General features: G+C 45.5%; 2 protein-coding genes across 2 annotated transcripts; both read left to right on the top strand.

Moving 5' to 3' along the window:
• The first annotated feature begins 276 nt into the window (after positions 1-276).
• LOC148937185 (matrix metalloproteinase-14-like) lies at positions 277-1,452 on the top strand. The gene is made up of 2 exons (XM_089074147.1): positions 277-766; positions 947-1,452. Exons 1-2 carry the CDS (start codon positions 277-279, stop codon positions 1,450-1,452), a joined length of 996 nt encoding a protein of 331 aa, XP_088930273.1.
• A 22,055-nt stretch (positions 1,453-23,507) lies between these two features.
• On the top strand, positions 23,508-23,942 carry LOC148937184 (uncharacterized). The gene has a single exon (XM_089073902.1). The coding sequence runs from the start codon at positions 23,508-23,510 to the stop codon at positions 23,940-23,942; it is 435 nt and encodes a 144-aa protein (XP_088930028.1).
• Positions 23,943-24,351: the final 409 nt, after the last annotated feature.

Below are 24,351 nucleotides of genomic sequence, written 5' to 3'. Positions count from 1 at the left end.
GTCAAATCGCGACATTATGAAAAACAGACACGTCTAAGGCGACGTAACAAACCGCAACATCCTACAAACAACGTCTAGACACGGACACGCTTAAGGCGACGTGGACAAACCGCGGCATTCCGCGAAACAGGACGCGCTAGACCCCGCGGAAAACGCTAGGGCGGCGTCGAAGATGCGCCCCGGGAGTCGCGCGGAGGGCGTCGGACTGCACGAAAAAAAAAACGCTAGAGCGGCATCGAGGACGTGCCCCGGGAATCGCGCGGAGAGCGCGATTCGATGAATCCCGATATCGTGATATCGTTTCGGAAGGGTTTTCACACGTTCGTAGATCCTCGGTATCGAGATAGCCGAATATGTCCGTCGTTGCTGGACGGACCAGGAAACGTGCTAGCTCACGCTTTTTTACCATCATCAGAAGTGTCGGAGGTGCACGTGGATAACGCGGAGAAGTGGCACATCGAGCTGACCGCTAATCCTGACGATACAATTCATCTGCTACATACGTTGACGCACGAGATCGGTCACGCGTTAGGATTACATCACAGTCCTCTGAAAAATGCGATAATGTACGCCTTTGTTCCCTCTAAGACCTTTCCCGTGCGATTGAGCGACTCGGATTTTCTCGCCATTCAAAATTTATACGGTTTAAGAAATAAGAGCGAAATTGCGGGACCAGTTACGACGACCGTAGTGACGACCACGATCGCGACGCGCGACACGGGGAATTTCGCGGATCTGTGCGCGTTGCGACGCATCGATCCGCGGTGTTAGTGTTAGAAAATAGAATGTACGTGGCGTATCGACGCCACTTATGGTCGGTCGACTTAAACGGAAGATCTTACGGCAGGTCGTTGTTACTGACGGACTATCTGCGTTTTCTTCCTGATAATTTTACGCGTTTGGCGGGCGTATCGATTACCCTCGGGCCAACTCGTATTGTTCGTAGACGATACGGTTTACATGATAAAATATCCGAGTTTCGAGCTAGTACCGGGTTGGCCGAGGAAACTGAGGGATATGAATCTTTCTCCTAACGCGAAAATCAACGCTGTGGTTAATACTAACGCAGGGCGAACGTTCGCGATTTATAACGACGAGATCATGGCCGAGATCGACGATTGCTCGATGATAACCGTCAGACATAACTCGTTGCACGCGATATTTCCGGGGATTCCACCCGCTGTAACGTCCGCCGTTCGATACATCGACGGTAATCTGTACTTTCTCGTTAAACGACAGTTCTTCAAGTACAACGAATTTACCAGAAGTGTAACTATGGTCGGTAAATTTGATCCAGAGATTTTTGGTATCATGTATCCAAGGGACGGACTGTTAGAGCAGTTGCGCGCTCTTTTGAAAAGACTCGCTCAGATGAGGAATGTATTTTCGAGCGACGATTTAGAAGAGGAGAGGGAGGAGGAAGAGGCACGGAAGTTTTCGTATAGTGTATAGAGCTAAGGATACGAAACGTTTACGAACAGTATCGCGCGATCTCTTCGATCGTAAAGATGTACGATATCGAGCACTCGCAGGATTTCGAGACGCGCCGAGTCAACGAGAGCGACGACGCGAGAAGGAGGAAGAGGACGCTCGACGATAACAGGCCGATCGCGTCGAGTCATAGTAACGCCGGTTGTACGAACAATTAGAATTCTAGAACGAAAATATCCCTTGAATAAGACGGGATACAAGTTTCTTAATGTATGTGTCACTCTTGAACGCTCCTCGCACGTGAATATTATTCTGGGAGATAGTCATGGCAAGGAGGTCTCGATGTCGCCCGATGGAGGCAGCTTGTCGAGCAACGACACGCTCTCTCGAAGTATCTGCAGAGTACCAACGGAGAACCGTTCTTTCCAACTCCGTCATATATTGGAAATATGACCGTGCGTTTCGGAAAAATCAACAACTTGACGATATTACGCCTGGAAACATCCGCGGCTCGCTTGGCCATGTCGAAGGAAACAGTGAATAACATGTTCGAGCTCGAGTATTGTATCGACTCGTTATCTCGTTGACCAAGATATTAGGAAAAATCGATGCAAAATTGGCGCATTTCAAGGATATCGCATTCACCGCTGATATGGAAAATATCTCGAGAGTCATACGCGATAGCGATGCCTTCGATCGTAACGACATTATCGATTGCGAACTCGTTGCTCTGTACTTTGGAATGTTAGATTGAGATGAAATAAAGTGATATAAGTGAGTAATAAGTGAGATATATTGTAAAAAATGTTTTTGTATTTCCTCAAGCATGTATATAATTATAGCGAGCGATAAAAGAATTCGATTATAGTATAAGCACTGAATCTAATATATGATACAATAATTGAAAACCAATCTGACATATGATATAAGTCATTAACGCGATATTACAATTCAGTGATACATTCCCGTCGTTTCGACCACCAGTCGTACAGTTTGCACACGTTCTCCATAGCGCAATGCTTCGCCTGACGCTCGCAGTGAAATGCTCGAACGTCGTCCAGAGTGCTTAGGCGCCCTATATCCTCGAAATCCGCGTCGATAGTCTCGACGATCACGTCGTGGTCCGCGATGACGTCGCAGCCGAGAATCTCCTCTAATTACTTCTTTTTCTCCAAGCCTTTGACGTACACTCGTTTAGGCGCGTCTCGTGATTGATCGCACACGCTGTTTCGAATCACGTACTTCGAGAGTCTGTACGCGACGTCGCCGTCGCTCCACTGTAAGCCGTGATGATTGGAGGTTATCCAGCACGCTTTAGATTTTTCCGTCTTTGTAAGAAGATTCCAGGGTATCGCTTCTGAAAACATTCGATGAGTCAGCTCTTTTCCATTTTTTAATATCGCCACCTCTTTAACCATAAATTTCTCCCGAACGGTAAAATCTTGCAGATCGACGAAGATCGGTACGTTCGGCATTGTTCTCGTAGAAAAACCGCGATTACGTGAGTTTACGTACGACGTTCGTCAGTGAGTTATACTCTACAATTCTATCGTGAATGATGAGACAATAAGCCGTTGTGTTAGCCGGAACGTTCTCTTTGCATTCGAATTCTACGCGAACGTCGACGGTGGCGCTCTTGATCGATTCGTTCTGACAGGAGCAATCGATGACCACTAGCGGACCGTATTGCAGAAATCTAGTGACAGTGAACGGTTCGCAGGTCTCACACCCGTAATACGTCTTTCGAAATTTCAGATACATATCGTACAGCACTGCGAACTTGTTACGCTCGAAATCTAGATTCATATCGTCGTAGGGATAGAATTCGGAATTCAAATAGAGTTTTACATTAGTCAGCTTGCAATCGTTGAATTTAGAAACGTCTTCCGGCGGTACGTTTTTCCTTCTGTAGCGCGAAGATTACGTATCGCGGTTTCTCCAATTGCGTCGCCGCTTTTACCGCACAGGAATGCTTGGTCGTACTTTGCAACAGCGGAAATTCATACAGATCCCACGAACGAAAGCCCATGCTGAGATATCGTCCACTGTCCAACGTTCGCAGAAGCGACAGTTTGTTAACGTCATTAAGTATCACGTGTGGCATTCGCCACTGTATTCTCAACAAGGTGATCTTCGGTCTCTGATCTGAATGCACCACGACGCAATTGTTCTCGTTGCGAGCGCGTATCAGAATGAGTTCGTATCGCGCGTTTATCACTATGCGTTTGTAATCCTTGCAGAAACCGAGTACGTTGAGAGGCACGCAAAAGTTGAAATCGTCCAACGCTATAAGCGGTATTTCCCATCCGATGTTCTGTAAAGCTCTATCTCTCTCGTAGCTCAACGATGCGTAGTTTTTCATCAAGATCGTTATGCCGACGTTTCTGCTCTTATCGATCTCCACGCCATTGAGCTCGTATCGAATCTCGTCGAACATAAACGCGACGCAGTTGTTGACTAACTTCGCTCTCGTAACTTCCTTCGCTGTGCCTTTCTTTGCGCTCTCTCTCGTCGCGAATTTTCCCTCGATATATAGAAAACTTTCGCACGGCAACGTATATAGATCCTGTTGCTGTATAGGTATTCGTATCTCGTCGCTGTATCCGAACGTGGTGTTAGCGTACGGATTGTAAGTGTGAGTTTCTATTCTCACGATACGATCGTCAATGATCGGGACACCTCCGATACTTAAAATGTCGCTCGCTATGTCGATTCTTCACGACGAAACCTAAAGATCTTAAGAACGTAACGTTCGCGGCATTCAACTCGTTCGCTCTTCCCTCGCGCACCTTCCTCGTCGCGTCGTTTTGTGGTAGGATCGCGGATGTAGCGTCTCCTCCTCCTCTCGCGTACCACTCGTTCAGAACGAGCATCTTTCGCTCTCGCGCATTTCTCTCTAATGCCTTCATCGTCGCACGTGAAGTCGCGCCGTTATCTCCTCTCCGCGAAAATCGATCGGTCGCCCGTCTTGATCCACGACTCGAAGCGTCATATCGGTAACGTTTCGCGCGATGATTGGAAAGTAAATGATCGATGTCGGAGCGTTCGACAGTTTATATCCCGGAGGAACGTTCAGCGAAAACTCGTGTATCGTGTGAATCGGCTCGTTGTTGCTGTACACATCCGCGGTGATATTGCACTCCACCCGAATGATATTCACGCCCATGATATTCACGGGTCCGTCGGACGTGTGCCATTTATTCGTAGCACGCGCGATGAAAATCCCAGGAGCGAATCGATGTTGTTCGGTTTCGCGAAATCGATTTGATGCTGGCACCTGATCTCGCTTCTCATAGTATTCTCATTGGCTCGAATGATCAGAGACCGCGCGCCCCTCTCTCCCTCGTCGCTCTCGTCGTAGACGATGTCGTCGCTCTCGTCATCGTCGCTCGTCCTCTTGCTTTCATCGATCTTTCGCTTTTTAGATATAGCGGCGTTCAGATATCTGTCTATCGCGCTCAATTCGTACGAACCCTCGGGAATCACGATCGTTTTGTCGTCGTAATAGAACTTATTATTCGTGGAATCGACGTTCGGTATAGTGTTGTACGTCTCGAAATTCGTGAGACCTAACTCGTAATCGTCGTCGCTCAGATCTAAAGCAGGAAAATAGCACGCCGTGAGAACGCTACTCTTACCGGTGAACGAAAGGCTCAGCGACATCGCGACCGATTCTCGAGAGAAATCGCAGGCACAATTGACCGCAAATGCTCTGATCATACGTCTGATACGATCCGCGATTGTACGTTATATTTACGCCGCCGAGATATCTCTCGAGTTCCCTCGGCGGTCGAAGATTGCCGAAATCGTCGAAGTAAATCGCGTCGTTTCCCCTCTTCGCATAGGCAATCCAGTGGTTACCCGAGTCCATTGACTCTTCGAGATTCACGATGCCACTCTCGTTACGTCGCGCCTTCGATGGTAATGCGTCACGCATAAACACTCCTCTGAAGAAGGATACTCGTAGACAATGCGCCGAGTGGTTCAGCTGTTCGTTCGTCGTAATGCCGGAGAGCGGTAACTCAAGCAATCCTAACGTTTCCTTCCATGATTTTTTTTTCGTTCTTCTTCTCGTCACACCGCTGCCACATTTGTAAGGCGCTAGATGCAATCCGTGACCCTCCATCGCTCGATTATGACGTTGCAACTCTTCCAATTGACGCCGTGCGGTTTTACTGGCGTTCACCGCCTTCGCGACACCCGTCACGCCACCGATCAAAGAACCGAGCGCACCTAATATCGGAAAAATAGGTAACAAGCCTCCGCGTTTCGCCGTTGGAAGTGTCCTCCTCCTCGTTGTCTTCTTCTTCTTCTTCTATCTCAAACCATGCCTAGCTTTGTCTTTGCTTTCATAGCAGCCCATACGGCGGCTCTCTCGCCGAAGGTGGAATCTTCGGCCGTTATACGTTCGTGTGCCTTCTCGGCGAGAGCTCGATCGACGTCGTGGCGATTGGCGAGTTTCTTATTTCGCGAATAGGCGATATCGTGCTCGCGGCACGCCGCGTCCAACGGGTTTACGCTTCGATCGCCGCGCGCCAATTGCTTCGCGAGATAGGTGCCGGGCCCGCAAAATTGATACCCGGAAATATGTAGTTCGAAGGGAAGCGCGTTTATCGCCGTATCGAGTAATCCCGTGCCGCTAAGCATTCGTTACAATTTTTTATAAGAGGCGCAGAATCGTCTATATGCGATTGTTGCCACGGACTTATAATGCTCCAGACACACGCGACAACGTTGCACTTCGGGGTCTGCTCTTAGATGATCGGGTAGTTTGTTCCACAGTAGCTCCACGTATCTGTCGAAATCGCGCACGAGAACGAACTTCGGGATAAGTCGCAACTGTTGGGTGGATAGATTGAGAATATCGTGTTTGTCCGTCAATAGGGGAAATATATCGATCACTGCGCGATCGAATCGCCGTCAAGTATAAGTGGAGCGATTATCGGTCGCGTCTCCTCGAAGCGAGCGCGCGTAAATGCGATTCGTTCGACGATCGCCGGCTATAGCAGTGCTCAATCTCGATCGTAAGGCTCGACGAATCTCGGACGACGCGGTCGAGAGGGCGCGCAGACACGGCCCTCTACTACCGAACACGATACGTTGCATCATTTGCGGCCCCTCCAATTGCGGTAAAACGAACGTGTTGATAAGCATGCTCGAAAGTCCGCACGGCGCGCGCTTTGAGAACGTGTACGTCTACTCGAAATCCCTGCAACAACCAAAGTATCGATACTTGGCGGAACTGCTCGAGTTGATGGACGAGATCGGTTATCGCGCGTTCTCAAACAATAGCGATGTCGTGTCACCGAGCGAGGCGCTTCCCGATTCGATATTCGACGACGTGGCCTGTGACAAGCAGAACGCGATCAGGGAATATTTCGCCATGGGTTGACACTCGAACATCGATTGTTTCTATCTTTGTCAGACATACGCTAAAATTCCAAAACACCTGATGCGCGACAACGCGAATCTCTTGATTCTGTTTAAGCAGGATGGCACTAACCTAAAGCTCGTTTACAACGAGCACGTGAACACGGGTATGTCGTATGAGAATTTTTACGCCTTATGTCGCGCGTGTTGGAAACGCAAATATATATTTCGTAGTCATCAATAAAGACAGCGCATTAAGGAATGGTAGATACAGACGAGGATTTAACGATTTCGCCGTGGGTAAAGCGATCAGTTGTGCTACGAGGATGAATGTTGACGCTGCTGCGAGTATGAATGTTGACGCTGGGACGTCGCTCGGCAGGAAAAAACGGCGCGAGAGATCGCGAAGACTCAGAACTCTATACGTAAAAAGTACAGAGAGTTAAAGACCGGTGAGATAGAAGAGGAGATCGCGCTGGAGAAGCGACTCAAGCTGATCGTTCAACCGTTGAAACGAATCGCCGAGAACACCGTGCGAGACGAGTCGACCGAGGGAATCGACCCGATCGCGTTCGTCGGCGCTAAGAGGAAACACAAGACCGATGACGACCACGAGCCACCGTCTAGATCGACAAAGACGCCTCTCGACGAGATCACCCTTGATCGCGACGGTGAGTCCCGCGACTAGAAACGAATCGGAAGAATCGATCTCGAACGCGCAATGGGGACCGTTAGGGGCCAAATATATGGGCTTCTAGGCGGGGACAGACAGAGCGAGATCGATCACATTTACGGGGTGTACTTCGACTTAGACGGCTCGATGCTTGGCGACAGGCGATTCGACGTGACCGCCGATGACAGCGTAATCGTGGGCGACACGCGATATCCGGGTATCCCGAGCTTATACGAGTTGATCTTCAAGAGACTTCCCGACGACGCCATGTACACGGAGAACGACAAGTAAACGTACAAGAGTATACTACGTTAACTACGTACAAGAGTATACTATGTTAACTACGAACGCCCATCGGCATGATCACAACGCGCTTATGCCCATTCTAGGAAACAAAAGTTTCAAGTACAAGCACATCATCGCGCCGCTATTGCTCGATAGAGACAAAAGTGATGCTGGTACTGGTAAAGCGAGAAAAAAAGGGATCGACTCTGTTCCATCCGCTATGCGGATGAGAGACAAAGGAATCGAGTACGTTCATTGGGATGATCCCAACGAATTAGTCGATCGTCTTCGATTGCTCGATGCCTCTAGACGAGCTGGCAACGACACTCACGACAACGAAATTCTATCGACATTCGAGGAGCTTCGCGAGATCGACGCGATCGAGTAAAACGCGGCACGCGCTCGCGGCGACCGGTATTCCCGTTATGTTGGTGAACAAGTTCGGAAGACCGTTGGAGTCGTTCGGCGGAGGCGACAGGGCACGCTCGCGACCGTCGATCGATTCCTTGCGTCGCTATGTGCATAACAACTCTAAGTGACGATTACTACAACGCTAGAGACAAAATCATATGGCGTTTAGCCGCACCTAGAACCGATACCGACGCCGCGAGTAAAAGCTACGTGGACAGAGCGTTTCGAGACGCGGAAACGAAAATCTCCGAGACGAGCGAATTCTCGGCGAGCACTCGAACGTTGCTATCGGAGATGAACGAGAGCACGATTAGATCGATCGGCGAATTGGAGGAATCTATGACGCGCGTAGCCAGATTGTTTCTCAAATACGATATGCAGATCGCCGAGATTATCGAGCAGATTATCACGCGCGGTAGATTCGTCACCCGCGAGGTCACGATGTCCGTGAACAAATTCAGGAAGTCTCTGGAGAGGCAACGCGGAGTTGACGATCGTTCGACGATCGCATCCCTGCGGGCGTACGTGCGCGCTCTGCCTTAATCCGGACGACTACGACGTCAACAGACGCAAGATACGCCATTTGGATACACCGATCGACGATACCGACGCGACGACCAAGGGTTACGTCGACGACGCGCTTCGCATAAGGAGCGAGGAGTCGAAAGTTCTAACGAACGAGCTACGAAAACAGCTGGAAGATATGAACAAGCGAATTCGGAATATTCTCCTACAGTATTACGACGTAAAAACCGAAGTGGACGTTCTGCGACACCTTGAGAAGAAGAGCGAAGCCTCGCTCATCGATCACGACAAACGAATAGAGGAGACGAGAGATGCGGTGGAACGAGAGCTCGAAAAACGGAACGAATCGCGAGAGAAAGATCTAAGCGAGATCCGAAGGGTCATCGAGACGCTCGGTGACGCTCAGGAGAAACGAACGCGAAATCTAAAGAAATCACTGCGACAGATCGAGGAGAGGAGGGAAGCCTCGCTCGTCAATCTCGATAAACAAATAAAACGAACGGAAACGGAACAAGCGCTCAATAAACGGAACAATCAACGAATTAAAGATCTGCTCATGTTTCAACGTGAGTTGGGACGAACGGAGGAAAAACAGGACAAAGTGCGAACTAGAGACTCGAGCGAGATCCGAAAGACCGTCGAGACGCTCGGCGACGCTCAGGAGAAACGAACGCAAATCCTAAAGGAATCACTGCGAAATCTAGAGAAATCCCTACGAAACGAGCTCGACCCGTCGTCGACGAGCCGCCAGAGAATATCGACGAACGTGGAGAATCTCGCGCGTAGCGTGACAGATCTGACGAGAATCGCGAGAGAACTGACGGACAAAGCGGTAACGAGAGAGACGCTGGACAAGACGCTGGCCTCGTTGAACGTGGATAAAATAGTGACTAGAGAAACAATAAACGAATTACTAGTCGCACTAAAAATGGATATTCCAAATACCATGAAATACGCGATTAACGTTTGGAACGAGGAACAAGAGCGAACGTACACGAATAAAACCAACGCGAATCGCGCCTCTTCATAAAATCAATGATGAGCGTCGAGAAGAGGAGACTCGTCGAGGAGCTTCACGCGCCCGCGCGAAGAAACTTTCTGCGTCGTCGAGTCGTGGTGCGCGACGACCTGTGGCAGGCCGATGTCGTCGAAATGCGTCCGTACGCGCGACGAAACAAAGGCTACAACTACGTGATGACGGTCATCGACGTGTTGAGCAAGTACGCGTGGGCTGTACCGCTGAAGAGCAAGAGCGGAAGCGAGGTAGTCGCGGCGTTATCCAAGATATTTCGCGACGACGCTCGACATCCGCGAAATCTACAAACGGACAAGGGCAAGGAGTTCTACAATGCCTCCGTAAAAGCGGTTACTGATAGGTACGATACACGCCAATACTCGACGTACTCGGTGATGAAGGCGGCGGTTGTGGAGCGATTTAATCGCACGCTCAAAAACAACATGTGGAAGCTCTTCACGCTCAACGGATCGTACAGATGGCTCGACGCTCTACCGCATTTAATCTCGGAGTATAACAACCGCGCGCATCGAACGACCGGAATGCGACCAGCGGACGTAATTCCAGCCATTGCCAAGAGACTCCTCTCCACGGTATACAGTCACTTGAAGATCGCAGCCCCCGCAAGATTCAAGGTGAACGATCCGGTACGCGTCAGCAAGTTCAAAACGATTTTCGAAAAGGGATATACGCCTAACTGGACGACTGAGATTTTTCGAATCGCTAAGATGCAACAAATCCCGTGACGTATCTGCTGAAAGACTATCGTAAAGAGCCAATAGCCGGAGGGTTTTACGAACACGAGTTACTGCGAATTACCAATCCCGATATCTATCTCGTTGAGAAAATGCTACGTAGAAAGAACGATAGAGTTTTTGTCAAATGGTTAGAAATGGACAATACACATAACTCTTGGATTCACAAAACAGCTGTATTGTAATGAATAAAGACAGTATTACTTATTCTACATTAGTACAAATTTTTTATACTACATTAGTATCTAATAACGGTATCTTATAATGGCCCCACGGTAATGTATTGGTGAAGTCGGGTATTAAGTATCGCTTGTCATCGTGAGGACTCAAAGCTAGCTTTAGTTCGGATACGTGTAAACCTCGTGCAGCATCGAGCGTATGCACGCCTGACGTCTTGATTGCTGCGATGATTCGTTCAAGCTACGCGCGAAATCCACGAACGTTATCGTTTTCGCGACGGTATTCCTCTTGACGCCTTTTATTCTCTTCGTATCGCTCTTTCCCAAAACTCTCAGAGCGTACATCTTCACCCTAAGTCCTATGAACTCCGTCATGATCGCTCCGTTGTTCTCGTCTTTCATCAAACCAAGAACCTTCTTATTCGCGCGCGGTATATCGTACGCGTTGTTGTCGGAATAATCGCTGGTGTCGATATCTCGCCTCATATTCTCCTAAACGTTTTGACATTCCAGAAAATATATCAAGCTATCGGTATCCGTGTACATGATTTTGCATTTAGAGCGATAGAGCGGCATCATATAATCATAATGAAAATCATACAATCGCATCTTGGATATCTCTAGAATGCACATACCGACGTAGATTGGTTTGTTAAACTCCTAGAGTTTGCGCAACTCGATAGCCATTTCTCGTCGAAAACGCTCCTACTGTGAAAATTCGGTTTCGCGATCAGCGCCTCCGCGCCATATCTTCCGTCTCAACGCATCACGAGTCTCATGTCTACGTAATTGCGCACGTTCTCCATTGTTTTGCCGAAAACCGCATTGTTCATCAACTTATACAGATTCCTCTCGAACTCGTTGCTCGCGCGAGTTCTCCGTTTCGTATTGAGCTCGATGTACGCGCGCAACCAAGGAGACTGCGCGAACCGCAATGCGCGATAGATCTTCGTCACGCGTAAACCGTGTCGCACGCACTGCTGAAGATTGCGATAATCGTCAGCGCCTACAAGTCGCGTCACGTAGAGCGTGGTGAGTAGCTTTTCGTTTCGATTTCTCGGCAGTCTCTCGCGCGTCGGGCAGAATGGAAGATCCGCGTGGTCGTCATGAAGATATCGCGGATACTCGAGATCGACTTCTAGAATATAATCGATATCGGAGTCAGATGGCACGGACATAATATCGAGACCCTCGACATCCTCGACCCACCGAAAGTCCGCATACGGTAAAGATTCGCATATGGCCCAGAGATTGTTCACATCGTAGTACATGAGATACGACGACGGCTGAGACAAGTCATATAACGATTCATATTGGTTATTAAGTCGCGCGTATCTGTTTGAGCATTGATTTAAACCGCCGCGTATACCGCGCTCTACGAACATCACCATATCGATATCGGTAAGCAGATCGAATCGAACGTTCGTGTATTTCAACATAGCGTCCCACGTATATCCCGGTAATGTGAAATAATGCGCTGGATCCAAATCATAACTTTCCATACAAGTATCTCGAAAATTTTCAAAAACATCCGCCAAGAGAAGCATATCCGTTTTCAAATATAGATCGCTGTATTCGTCGAGAGTTTTCATGTGAAAACGCTCCCATATCCTTCGCGCATGTTCGTAATCACTAACGCTCACAGTTTCGCCAGTTAAAGAACTGTGAAAGGCTTCGATCGACGGTAACTCGGTCACTAACAGTTTATCAACGCTATCGGTGTACTCGTACGGAAATACGCCCTTCCGCGTGAGCAACTCGAAATCCTCCGCGATGAGATCGGAAAATTCGAATCGCGAGATCCTCAATTTTTCCCGATCTAGATACGAAGTTACTTTTTCTAAACTAGTATTGAGAAACTTAAACGAATCCACGAAACGTAGCTTAACACAAGTTTTCCATTTTCCGTACGCCGAATCGTTGACGATTTTCGAAAACACGATGTAATTCTTCTTAATCAATGGTAACAAATCGACCCTCGAAAGCGTTCGCTATATCCTTAATAATCAAATGTGCATCGTAACCGGATAGATTGTGAAAAAAAAAACGGGAATAACGAACGCGTTCTGATAATTCAAATTGCAGCTCGCGTGGGCGGGTCCTCTGTATCGTCCGGTAAGATGACAGTGATCGCGCACGCGAATATCGTACGACTCAAAGCTCCTTCCGCACACGTGACAATTTGTCGCCTTTTGAAAAGCGCTTCTCTCGTTCGGCGTGAGCTCCGACATCGGTACGCTCGCGCACAGAATCTTCTTCACGCGACACGCGAGAGCGCACAGCTCCTCGACGAACCACGAGACGCAGACGTCGTCTCGGCGAGATCTATACGCGGATACAATTCCGTACGTGCTACGCAAATAATAGCCTTCGCTAAACGCCTTGTGGTGTTGATAGGCGAATCTATTGTCGAGACTCCCACTGATCTTCCTTTTCTAAGATGCACTCCAGATCTGCATATACGACGAATCGTAGTCTCTCCTTTCTGTCGTGATTGTGAAAAGAGAACAACTTGTCGTCCTCGCTCGGAAGAATAATGGCGCAGTCGTTCGCTCTTCCGCACTCGACGCTATGCGCGACCAATTTATCGTCTGAATAAAAATAATGTAGATATATGAAAAAATACAATTTATAATTAATACAAAATTTATCTCGCGACGAGCATAATCTCTCTCTTACGTTTACCGATCGCATATGTATTTTTTTCCTTATGCTTGTTTACTTGCGACGTTAACAGTCGAGACAGATGCTTTATCCATACGAAATGACCGATGTTATCACCGCGCTGCTCGTTCGAGATACAGATAGAGCAAATTTACGTGCGTAGACTTTTTGTTCCCCGTAAACGACAAAGGAACAATCATGATATTGTTCCTCCCCGTTTTCTCTCGAATGGCAAATACGTTGATAGACAAATCGTTAAGACGTTCGAATCTAGCGATGTTTCGTAGGAAATCACAGGAAAGTCGATACCATCAAAATTCAGCACCAATGAGTAGTGAAGATACGACGACGGTCTATCCGAGTGTAGATCAACGGGATATAGAGCGGCCATCACCGCCCACGCGAAACACGCGTTATCGTGTGAACGTACATTAATCACGGCTTTCTTATATCTTATCTTCGGAGAAAGTAACATCCAACATCCAGCATGCATAGGATTACACTTATTTACATTGATCATTAAATTTAATATTCGAAGTAACGCCCAACCGCTATCGCGTTCCTGAAATTCCTCCAGCGACGTCAGAACAACATTCATAACATCTCCGTCGTACCATTCTCGTAGATCGGACATATCGAATAGTTGACAATTCCTCGTGCGAATGCTCTTAACAGCGCTCTTATCATTCGCGACGAACTCCACGTGAAACACGGTGTTGACCTTTAAACACGCGTGCATCGATCTCGCGATCGAGATCGACTCGCATTCGCTCGAGCACCGTGGCTCTCGCGTCCTCGAGAAACCGTCGAGGTTCGATGTACTCGATGTTTACCACAGCACCTGTTCGTACGCGATTCGCGAAAGCCGTCTCGATATCCACTTATTCGAATCCCTTCGAACCGTATCCTGCACCCAAGTAACTAAAACGTCGACTCAAAGCGAATCTCACACCCTCCAATTGCGCTACTCGAGAGACCAGAGAATTTATCGTTCCGGTAACCGTAGAATCGACTCTATTCTCACATCTATCTCTCAAGACCTCGAGACACTCGATACACTCCTGTTCCCAAATACGATAGGCGCACACCCCTTCAACCCCCGCCGCGCGTTCGAGAAGATCGCGACTCTTCTCCATATCGCAACTATTCCCATACTGTGTTACCCCAACCGTCCGTAGGAACGAATTTAACGTCTCGAACTTTTCTCTCTCTCGCTGTTCTCTCGTAGATTATCGCTCAGAGCGAGTAACGTGTCGATCCACAGTTTCTCTCGTGGACTCTCCGTACCGATCCCTCGTCGCAAGTGATACGTGACCACGTTCCAGCGAACATCTTCCTTCGCCGCTCCTCGTCGTTGCCAAACGCGATAGTCTCGTAACACTCTAAACTATTGTCACTCTCGATAATCAACTCGCAACGATCGTCGTCGAGTTCGCGATACGTCACGTTACGATCGAACGCGCGTAAAAGCGAATCGTCGCTCTCGCTCGAAGATGAACCACCGTTAAGCGCGATTTCTTCCATATTGTGACGTCCTGGGAGGTCCTGGTAGATCGCACGGGGCCGAAGTCAACAGATCCTCGACAGCTACACTCACACGTTATTTGTGAGATTCTTTTCCATGCGGTTAAGAGGGTAAAACCTCAGGATTAGATACTGCGAAGGAAATAGGTAACAGGAATGTCGAAATGACTTTTATTTTCAGGAAAGAGTTTTCGATTTTGGGAATAAGGAATAATATATCACACTTGTGGTATTTGAATTGGAATTTATTCACTGTTATAAATGATATATATATATATATATATATATATTTAGCGAATGCGAGTGGAAATACAAGTGCAAAAATGTACGTGCGCGTACAAGAATGCGAACAAAATGTAAGTGTCCGTGGATGTGAATCGCGAGTGGGTACGAATGAATGAATGCGTGAATGCCTGCGCGAAAAAGAGGCCCCAAGGTATCGTCGCTTGAGGTTTTTATATTTTGCCAAAACATGGAAGTAGGGGTGACCTAAATTCCAATGTTATGATTCTACAGGTCTGAATAAAGCCTTTCATTATGAGTCAGCTATGATTCACGCATTTAAGACCTTCTAGTTGTCCTTGACATAGTTTTCTATTGATCGACTTAGTCTACATTTGCTATGAGTCAGCGATGACTCGTGGTATTAAAATATTATGGCGCCCTTGACATTTAACGTTGGCCTACTTTCGCTTATAAACTGACCATGAGTCACACCTGTGACTAAATATTATGGCGGCCTTGACATTTAACGTTGGCTTATTTTTGCTTTCAAACTGATCATGAGTCATACTTATGACTATTCGGTCGACCTATTTTGTTTTCAAAGAGTTATACTTCGTTATAATAATTCCTTTTCATATAGTTTGCTTGAATTTAAACTTTTATCGCAATATCGTTTTAGATATACTTTACAATTTTTATAATAATAATGATTACATCATATAATTAGTATATCTAAAATATATCAGTATAACTCTTTTTACATTTGTAATACATTATTTATTAAATGTTTTTAGATACAAAATGGCTCTGATTGTGATTGGTTGAATTGTTAGGGTAGTTTTCCATGCATATTAATATTCAAGATTTTTGTCATAGCCATAGGATTAGTGTTAATGAAAAAAGGGAAGTAACAATTATAAATATAAGTCTAGGATGAAGGTTTCTACAAGTTGAACTGGTTTATATACGGAGATTTGCCTGCTGAACTGATTTGAGTTTTTGAAGTAAGTGTATGTAAGGAAGTTTATAATTGTTTAAATATCTTCTAAACGGTGCGAGTTAGGTAGGTATGTGTAATGAGGTAAGTTGCAGGATTTCCTATGTGTTGTCCAAATCTTTCATAATAATTATTTGTTAATATAATAATTTATTTATTTATAAATTTTATTAAACGAAATTTAAATCGTAGAATTTCTTTTCTGAGATAAAATATGTTTCTATCCGGGTTGTTTATATAATTTCATAAAGAAAACTATATCTTATAAGGAAATGTATAATGTATGTATATATGTATACATGTGTGTGTGCTTTCATATACCCTTAATTTTGTTTATATCTTGAGAATTAAGAATCGTAACCACAAACTATAATTATATTTTCGAAATGATTTTTGATGGAGAATGTATTCATGTAAGGAAAAGATATCCATATAAGGACATCAACAAAATTTATCCTTGAAATAAGGATATGTATCAGGTGAACTGTTGAATAAATGTTTTGTCATGGATTTTGTTATATTGTCATTATGACTTTTATTCCTTATTCATATCCTTTCTATTGTTATTAGTTTTGTTATTAACTTTTATATTTATTATTAAAATGGAACAAAAGTGAAAGTGTTTGATATACAAGAGTTTCTTAATTTCTGAAATTATATTTGACGATATAAAGAAATTGGTTGGTATTTTGTTATTTATATAATTATATGATTTTGTTTATTAATTGATAATAAAGATATTACAATGTACCGATAATTGTGTAATTGTGTAAATGTTTCGTTATAGTTTTCGTGCATTACGTGGGCGAGGGTTTATTTCCTACATTTGTTTTTATTCATTATTTACTATTTGTTGAAATTTTGTTGTTAATGTGGAAATGCTTATATAAGGATGCGATATTAAGCTCTATTTTCTTTACTGAACAGTCTGGAGAAGTGATTTCAGTATGTTCTGTTTTTTGTTAGTGAGATTCTAGGGAAAATTTACTAGGAACATTAAGGCTGTAGTAGCGCCATAAGGTTGTGGTAAGGAGCGGCCATTTTGTATAAGCTTTTAAATAACTTTAAGCGGTATATTCTTTTATTATGTGTATATTAAAAACCTGACGGTGCTGTCTCCTAACACAGTCAGTCATAAATAATTAAAAATTTTGAAAAAATTTACATTAGACATGACTAGAGGTACTCTCGGCGCTGGGACGTGACAATATACGTTCTAACAATGGGAAAAAATGCCTCTCACGACTAGATATATACCCCGAGGCAGCATCGAAAACGCAACATTCCGAAATGACAAATCGCGCGGCATCCTACATAATCAGAACGTGCGCCTTCCCATTGCCGCAAAAACAGGATGCGCTAGATCCCCGCGGAAACCGTCTAGACACAGAACGCGCCTAACCGCAACATCCTACAAATAGCTCTTTCCTCTTTTTACGTGCCTGATAAAATAATACAACAATAGAGTAATAAAATATTCTCTCGTCATTAACACTCCTACGACGATTCTCTCCTCGCGTGACCTCCATCTCTCATACATTCCCAATACCGTTGCCCTTGATATCGCACATTAAATTTCTCATTATTAACACTCGTGCGACGATTTCCTCCTCGCGCGATCCCCACCTCTCGTCTCTCATACGTTCCCGATAATATAACGTCACCTTCGGTATCGCTAATTGAAGACTCTCGACGCGTCGCCGATCCGCCTCTCGTCCCCCGCGATACGCAAACGAACGAGGAAAAAACTCCGTCTCTCTCGCGGTTAATCTTATTCTTATATATTCATATATACAATCCATAGTTATATTACGATTATAGTACATACTTATATGCGCGCACACTTAGTTGCGCCAATTGTTGCCAACACGCTCTCTTCTTTTTCTCTCCTCCTCGTACGCGGCTGACGAAACGACACTGCTTTTTCTGCAATACTTGCGATGAGCGCAAAAAAACATCTCGTCGTTATCGTTGAATACATCGTAATAGCCGCTTTCGTGAAAATTCCATGTACAAACACCATGTACTCCTGTCATCTGCTAATCTCGATCGGCTTCTTCTTTTCGTAGAGTACCTTCAGTAAAAGATTATATGCCATCCCTCGATAGTGATGACATACACACGCCTCCATTATCTTTTTAGGTGAAATCTCACGCTGAGGCGGAGATCGACAACCACGCCTCTTTAATTGATTGGAAATCGGTGTGTATTGCCCTCTCACGATGTACTCCGTCACATTGATCGATGGATACGCCGTCACATTTCGCAATAGAGAAGATGTTAGGTCATCCAGTGAATGGCACTAACACATCTTATCGTCGTCGATCATTCGTGTCTCACATAGCTGGCACCGATTCGCTACTTTAACGGTTCTCGTCATCGTAAACACACGGCGACAAGTATCGCTCAAAAGAATTACCTCGACGACGCGTCAAATCGCAACGTTCTACAAAACAGGATAAGCGGCACGCGCTATATCCTCATAGACACCTAGACATGAAACACGCCTAAGATGACGTAACAAATCGCGGCATCCCACGAAATAGGACGCGCTAGACCCCGCGGAAAACGCTCAGACGCGAATCGCCTCGACGACGCGTCGATCGCAACATTATGAAAAACACATACGCCTAAGGCGACGTAACAAACCGCAACATTCTGCAAACAACGTCTAGACACGGACACGCCTAAGGCGACGTAACAAACCGCAACATCCTGCAAACAACGTCTAGACACGGACACGCCTAAGGCGACGTGACAAACCGCGGCATCCCGCGAAACAGGACGCGCTAGACTCCGCGGAAAATGCCCAGACGCGGGAAGCGTCACATCCCGCGGAAGACGCTAAGGCGACGTGACAAACCGCGGCATCCCGCGAAACAGGACGCGCTAGATCCTCCGCGGAAAACGCTAGGGCGGCGTCGAAGACGCGCCCCGGGAGTCGCGCGGAGGGCGCCGGACCGCGCGAAAAAAAAAACGCTATGGCGGCGTCGAAGACGCGCCCCGGGAGTCGCGCGGAGAGCGCCGGACCGCGCGAAAAAAAAACGCTAGGGCGGCGTCGAGGACGGGGGAAACCGACCCGGGGAAATCCCGCGACCGCCTTACCGACCGAGAAGGATAAACCTATCTCGACGACCGCCAGAGGGATCCATCTTCTCTCCCCGGATACGAACCCTCTGAGGAAAGAAAACCATGCTCTCCGGATACGAACCCCCTGAGAAAAGAAAATCATTCTTCCTGACTCAAGAGGATATTCCTCTGGATACGAACCCCCTGGGAATTCTACAACCTCCCTCCCCCCCTCACCCCCACTCCCTCCGGGGGGCTTAGGACCCCCTGTGCTTATCTACTGAGGGTGTGCGTCACGGCGGGGCTCGACCACGAACAAGTCATAAAAACTCGTAATTTATTTTGCAAAAAAATACCATTTCAGTCAAGAATCGAACCTGGATCTTATCCTTTCAGGCATCTTATCCCTTCGATTACCGAGGCATGTGATGATATTTATCGCAAATAATGTGTTTAGAATAACACGTCAACAATATGTATAATGATACACATATATTACAATATACATATATACATGTATTCTCTCAAATCTCCACCAATACTTCAGAGAGATGATGGTCCTATTCTCTCGATGAATGTAGGTCGGACTGCAGCGGCGACATCCTCCAACGCCATTGGCAAATATACAAATAATCCTCCTGGAGCACAATAAGAGAGATTGCATCAAGCATGGCCCGAACCTCCGAATAAGAAGGGAGGATGTGCGTCATGTAGAGCATTGTCACCGTAAATTTTACGCAACTTTTCACAAGCTTGACGCGCGTTAGTAGCTATATAAGGCCGGTTCTAACTCGGGAGCTCCAAGGGGGATAGAGGGGCAGACGGGGGTTCCGCGATGGGGCACTCCATAAGATGGATGCGTGGTCCGCGGGGCAAGGGAGGAGGGAAGTGTGTCACTAGGCGCGGGGTCCGCGGGATGAGGAGGTGGAAGTCCGCGGGGCGAGGAGATGGAATATGACGCGGGGTCCGCGAAGCGAGGGGTAACGTTGCAGGGTCCGCCGCCGTCGCTGCCGCCGTCGCTGTCATCATGTTCTCTCTCTTACCATTTTTTCTTCTCTCTTCCTTCCTCTTCTCTCTTCCTTCCTCTTTTCTTAAGTTCTCTCTCTTTCCACCAAGGTATCTCGTTTTGTCTTGATATTTTTTTGTAATTTTAATTTTTTAAATTAATTATTTTATTTAAAATTAATTATTTATTTAAAATTAATTATTTTTTTAAGGAGATTTTTTTAAATATTACTAATTTAAATATTACTAATATTAGTAATTTAAATTTATTATTATGAGTGATATTATTATTCGCGACAAGATGCGTCGGCACGCGATTCGTTATCGCAGCGCAACCTGAAACCGCTGAATTGAAAGGAAGAATGGAGAATAAACCGAGTAATATTTATCATAATATACAAGTAGGTATACTACACCGACTCTAACTCAGAAGCGTTGAGGGGGGTGCGATGTGCGGGGGGAACAGCGCGCAACCGATGAGCTCCGGGTAAGGGGGAGGGGGGGACGGCGCGTGTTGGGCGACCCAGTGCCATTGAACGTAAACAGCGTGCGATTGAATCGACGATTGATGCCTTCAACACCGTGATAAATAATTACGAAAAGATAAATAACGAAGATGATATAAAAAATTGGACAGGGCGCATGGACATGATGTCGGGGGAAGGGGCCACCGCCGCCACCGCCACCGCGCCCGCCGCCGCCGCCACCCCCACCGAGTAAAAAATAAATATCTCTCTCTCGTATATTTATTATCTCTTCCGTTGCTTTCTCTCTCTTATGGCGAATGTTATTTTTCTAATTATTTTATGCTGGGGAAGAAAGAAATAAAAGAAATATATGTTTTTTGCATATTATATATGTTTATATTTTTAAACAAATTGAATACATTTTTAAGTGTGAAATTTTTTTATTCACATGTTTTTTTCTTATACACTAAAAACTAAAGCTAACAGCTCGCAACCGACGAGTTAACGTCTATCGAAGATATCGTAATCGCGTATCGCATTCGGCATTTCCTCGGGATCTGTTACAACAGACGCGATGTTGGAGAATCGCGTATACTTGATATCGATCGTATCGACGAATCTGACGAGTCGATCGAATGTCACATCGATACATTCGTTCAGAGCAAACATTCGACGTAACGTCGATTCGATCATCGTTACGCGTACGTTCAAAGATTCAAGACGTACGAGTGTAACGTCGTTCATCAGACAAATTCTGACAGTTAACAGTTCCGACGCTTATAAAATTGTCTTTGTAATCATTTAGCAGCAATTTATAGATATTCCATCGCTGCTCGTAGAGTCCCTTCCACGTTTCGAAAGACAATATCAATTCCTGTCCCCGATGATCTCCCAGAGCGATCTCCACGTAACTCGGTGGACCAACGTTGATTCCAATTTCCAAATATTTGTAACCCGTGGCCGTCAGAGTGTAACGTCTGCTCAGTAAGCGCACCGCGCGACGCTCCACCGAAATACTGTGGAAATTAAATATATAATATTGCACAATATTGGAAAAAAGAGAAAAAAATAAAAAAATGCAGTTGAAACTTACGCGTTACATTCCTTCTTTTGTTTTTCGCCATTGTACGGTGCGCTGCTTCCTTTGGCGGAATACATTGCGTGTTGTTCGAATGATAGAGGAGCGGAGTACCTTTTTTGTCGTGCAGATCGTTCGATGGAGGACTGATCGCATAAATTTTTGACATGGCAAACCGTTACCCCCCTTCCTCCCCCCCTTTTTCTAGGAATTTCATTGTTGCAATCAAACATGTAGCAACATGTTCGCAAAGGAGCGCGATGACGTTCAAATTTTTTTCTAGGAAGAGCCCGCGAAAAGATAACTCTTCATAGAAATGGGCGTACGTGTCGCGGCGTGTCAAGAGAAGCGCCGATACTCCGGCTGCTATAAACAAATTGGGGAGACCTATGATGATGCTCCGACAAAGGGACAAAGAGGTTGTCGATGATATATAATGGGTCATGGGGTGTGCAGGATCACAGTAGATGGAAATCTAATGTGTGTGAAAAAAATAGTTGACGGTGAAAATGGATAATGTGTTAAATAGAATATGTGTTTAATATGGATGAGGAAGACTTTGTGAATATAGTGGACGAAGTGTTTGAAAATGAAGAAGAAATGGAGATTGACAATATTGACAATATTGACATTGATATTGAAGACGAAGAGCACGCATTGTCTGACGATAGCAATTACGTAAGTGATCAAAGTGATGATCTTACAGATTACGCAGAAAAAATTGTTACCCGTTCGGAACTCCTTGCATTGAATAATAATAAAAAGTATTGTTCAATACAATTTTATTATTCAACGAATGATGCACTAACTCTGTGTGCCGAATGCATGGTTCGTTTGGCGGACACTGACATTGGAGTATTGTATGCCGTTAGGAAGCACGAGATGGATACTCTCAATGCGCTAAACAGCCGATTTTGCTCCAATTGCCAACAGTCCGTCTGTGTGATAATGCCATGCAACGTGTGCCCAATTTGCACAAATTGAAAAAAGACAACTGTGAACAAGTCATATGCTCCGTGGAAGAGTGTGATGTGATATAAAAACAATATGGAAAGGTCATTGAAAGAATTAACAAGTTCTCCGTTATGGGATTCAATCTCTCATCTATCAGTGAACGTGGCGGTGTATTTTATAAAGAGACTATACCCCAATTCCCCATTTCCCGATTCCTCGTCCAAAAGTTAAGGGACGCTACAATTCGACTCTCTGCTTCTCCGCTCCTTCTGAGAGAGCGGAAATAATTCTGGAAGCGTGCACATATTATCATTATAGAGGACACGCATACAATATATTATTACCTCTCTCGCGGCAAAAAGTAGCAGAGATAATTCCAAGAAGCGAGGATAATCATATATGGTTGTTCTATTCGCATCAATCTCCGGACATGTCGAAAATACAACGCTTTATATACTAGCTTCGAGTTAAAGCTATAGAGAAAAGAAAAAAAGAAAGTAAAAAAATGTAAAATTGTTTTGATAAGACAGTACAACAATTTAAAAGAATCAAGATTTTGCAATATGGAAAGCCTAGAGCGAGCTGCTGGAATAGTGCAGCCAAGTCGCTATCTTGGTGGAGTGTTTCGCATGGTTGCAACGATGTGAAGAGTGCATCGAACAACTCGAGGAACTTAGCCGTGTTAAGCGTCCTCGACTCACCGTTGCAAATAGACAATCTGCGGTGGCGAGGATCGCGCGACTCGCGGATGCAAAAATACAACTAGAAAGACGTTTCGTGCACGTTGGTGGTGAGTACGCGAGTAGAGACACTGGATCTCTCGTTTGGCGAGAGATTGATACAGCATTTGAATACCATATATTGACTGGTGTGGTGATCAATGTGGATTATAGTCGAGCCGCGACAATTTTTAGAAGACGCTGGTGTAGTGCTCGAGCGAGTGCGAGATATTCTACAAAGACATGATAGTGTGAAAGTGAACACTGCATTTAACGGCGAGTTTGTGACGGGCGATAAACGCGCGAACAAAAGTATAAACACTAAAAATAGTGAACTCTTTCGAGTGTCAAATTTGAACGAATGGTACGAGCAGTACATTATCGAACCCACGTTGGTGTCGCTCGAAGAATTCCAAGAACGCGACAGTGGATGGGCGTTGTCGCGAATTCTAAATTTGACTGTAAACGTGAACAAATATAATCCAATGCACGCGGGATGTTACATCGAATTACCGCGGGAAATTATATTAAAGCGAGCGGTGATCAATGTCCAAGGAAAATGCGTGGTCGGTGATCGCGGCTCTGCATCCAGCTGAAAGGAATACAAATCGGGAATTGTCGTACCGCATTATACGACAGCGTTAAATTTGCAAGACATTACGTTTCCGATGACGTTGAATCAAATTAACAAGTTCGAACATCTCAACGACATCTCAATCAACGTCTACGGTATCAAGGAAAAGGAGATTCTCCCGATATGGCTGACATCAAGGAAGATGGAGAAGCACGCAAATCTATTGTACATGCAGGATCCGCGCGACGACAACGCGGGGCACTTCGCGTACATCAAAGATCTGTCCCGTCTTGTGAGCTCGCAACTGAATAAATACGGACATAAGAAATACTTTTGCGACCGGTATGTATTTTAACAAATTTTATTATTTCTCTTATAAAATTGTTTATTAAAAAATCATATTTTCCGTTTGCAGATACCTACATTACTTC

Source organism: Pogonomyrmex barbatus, unplaced genomic scaffold (assembly GCF_055798465.1).
Source record: "Pogonomyrmex barbatus isolate J1 unplaced genomic scaffold, ASM5579846v1 scaffold16, whole genome shotgun sequence".
Classification (NCBI taxonomy): Eukaryota; Metazoa; Arthropoda; class Insecta; order Hymenoptera; family Formicidae; genus Pogonomyrmex; species Pogonomyrmex barbatus.
This window is presented reverse-complemented; position numbering and strand designations above follow the sequence as displayed.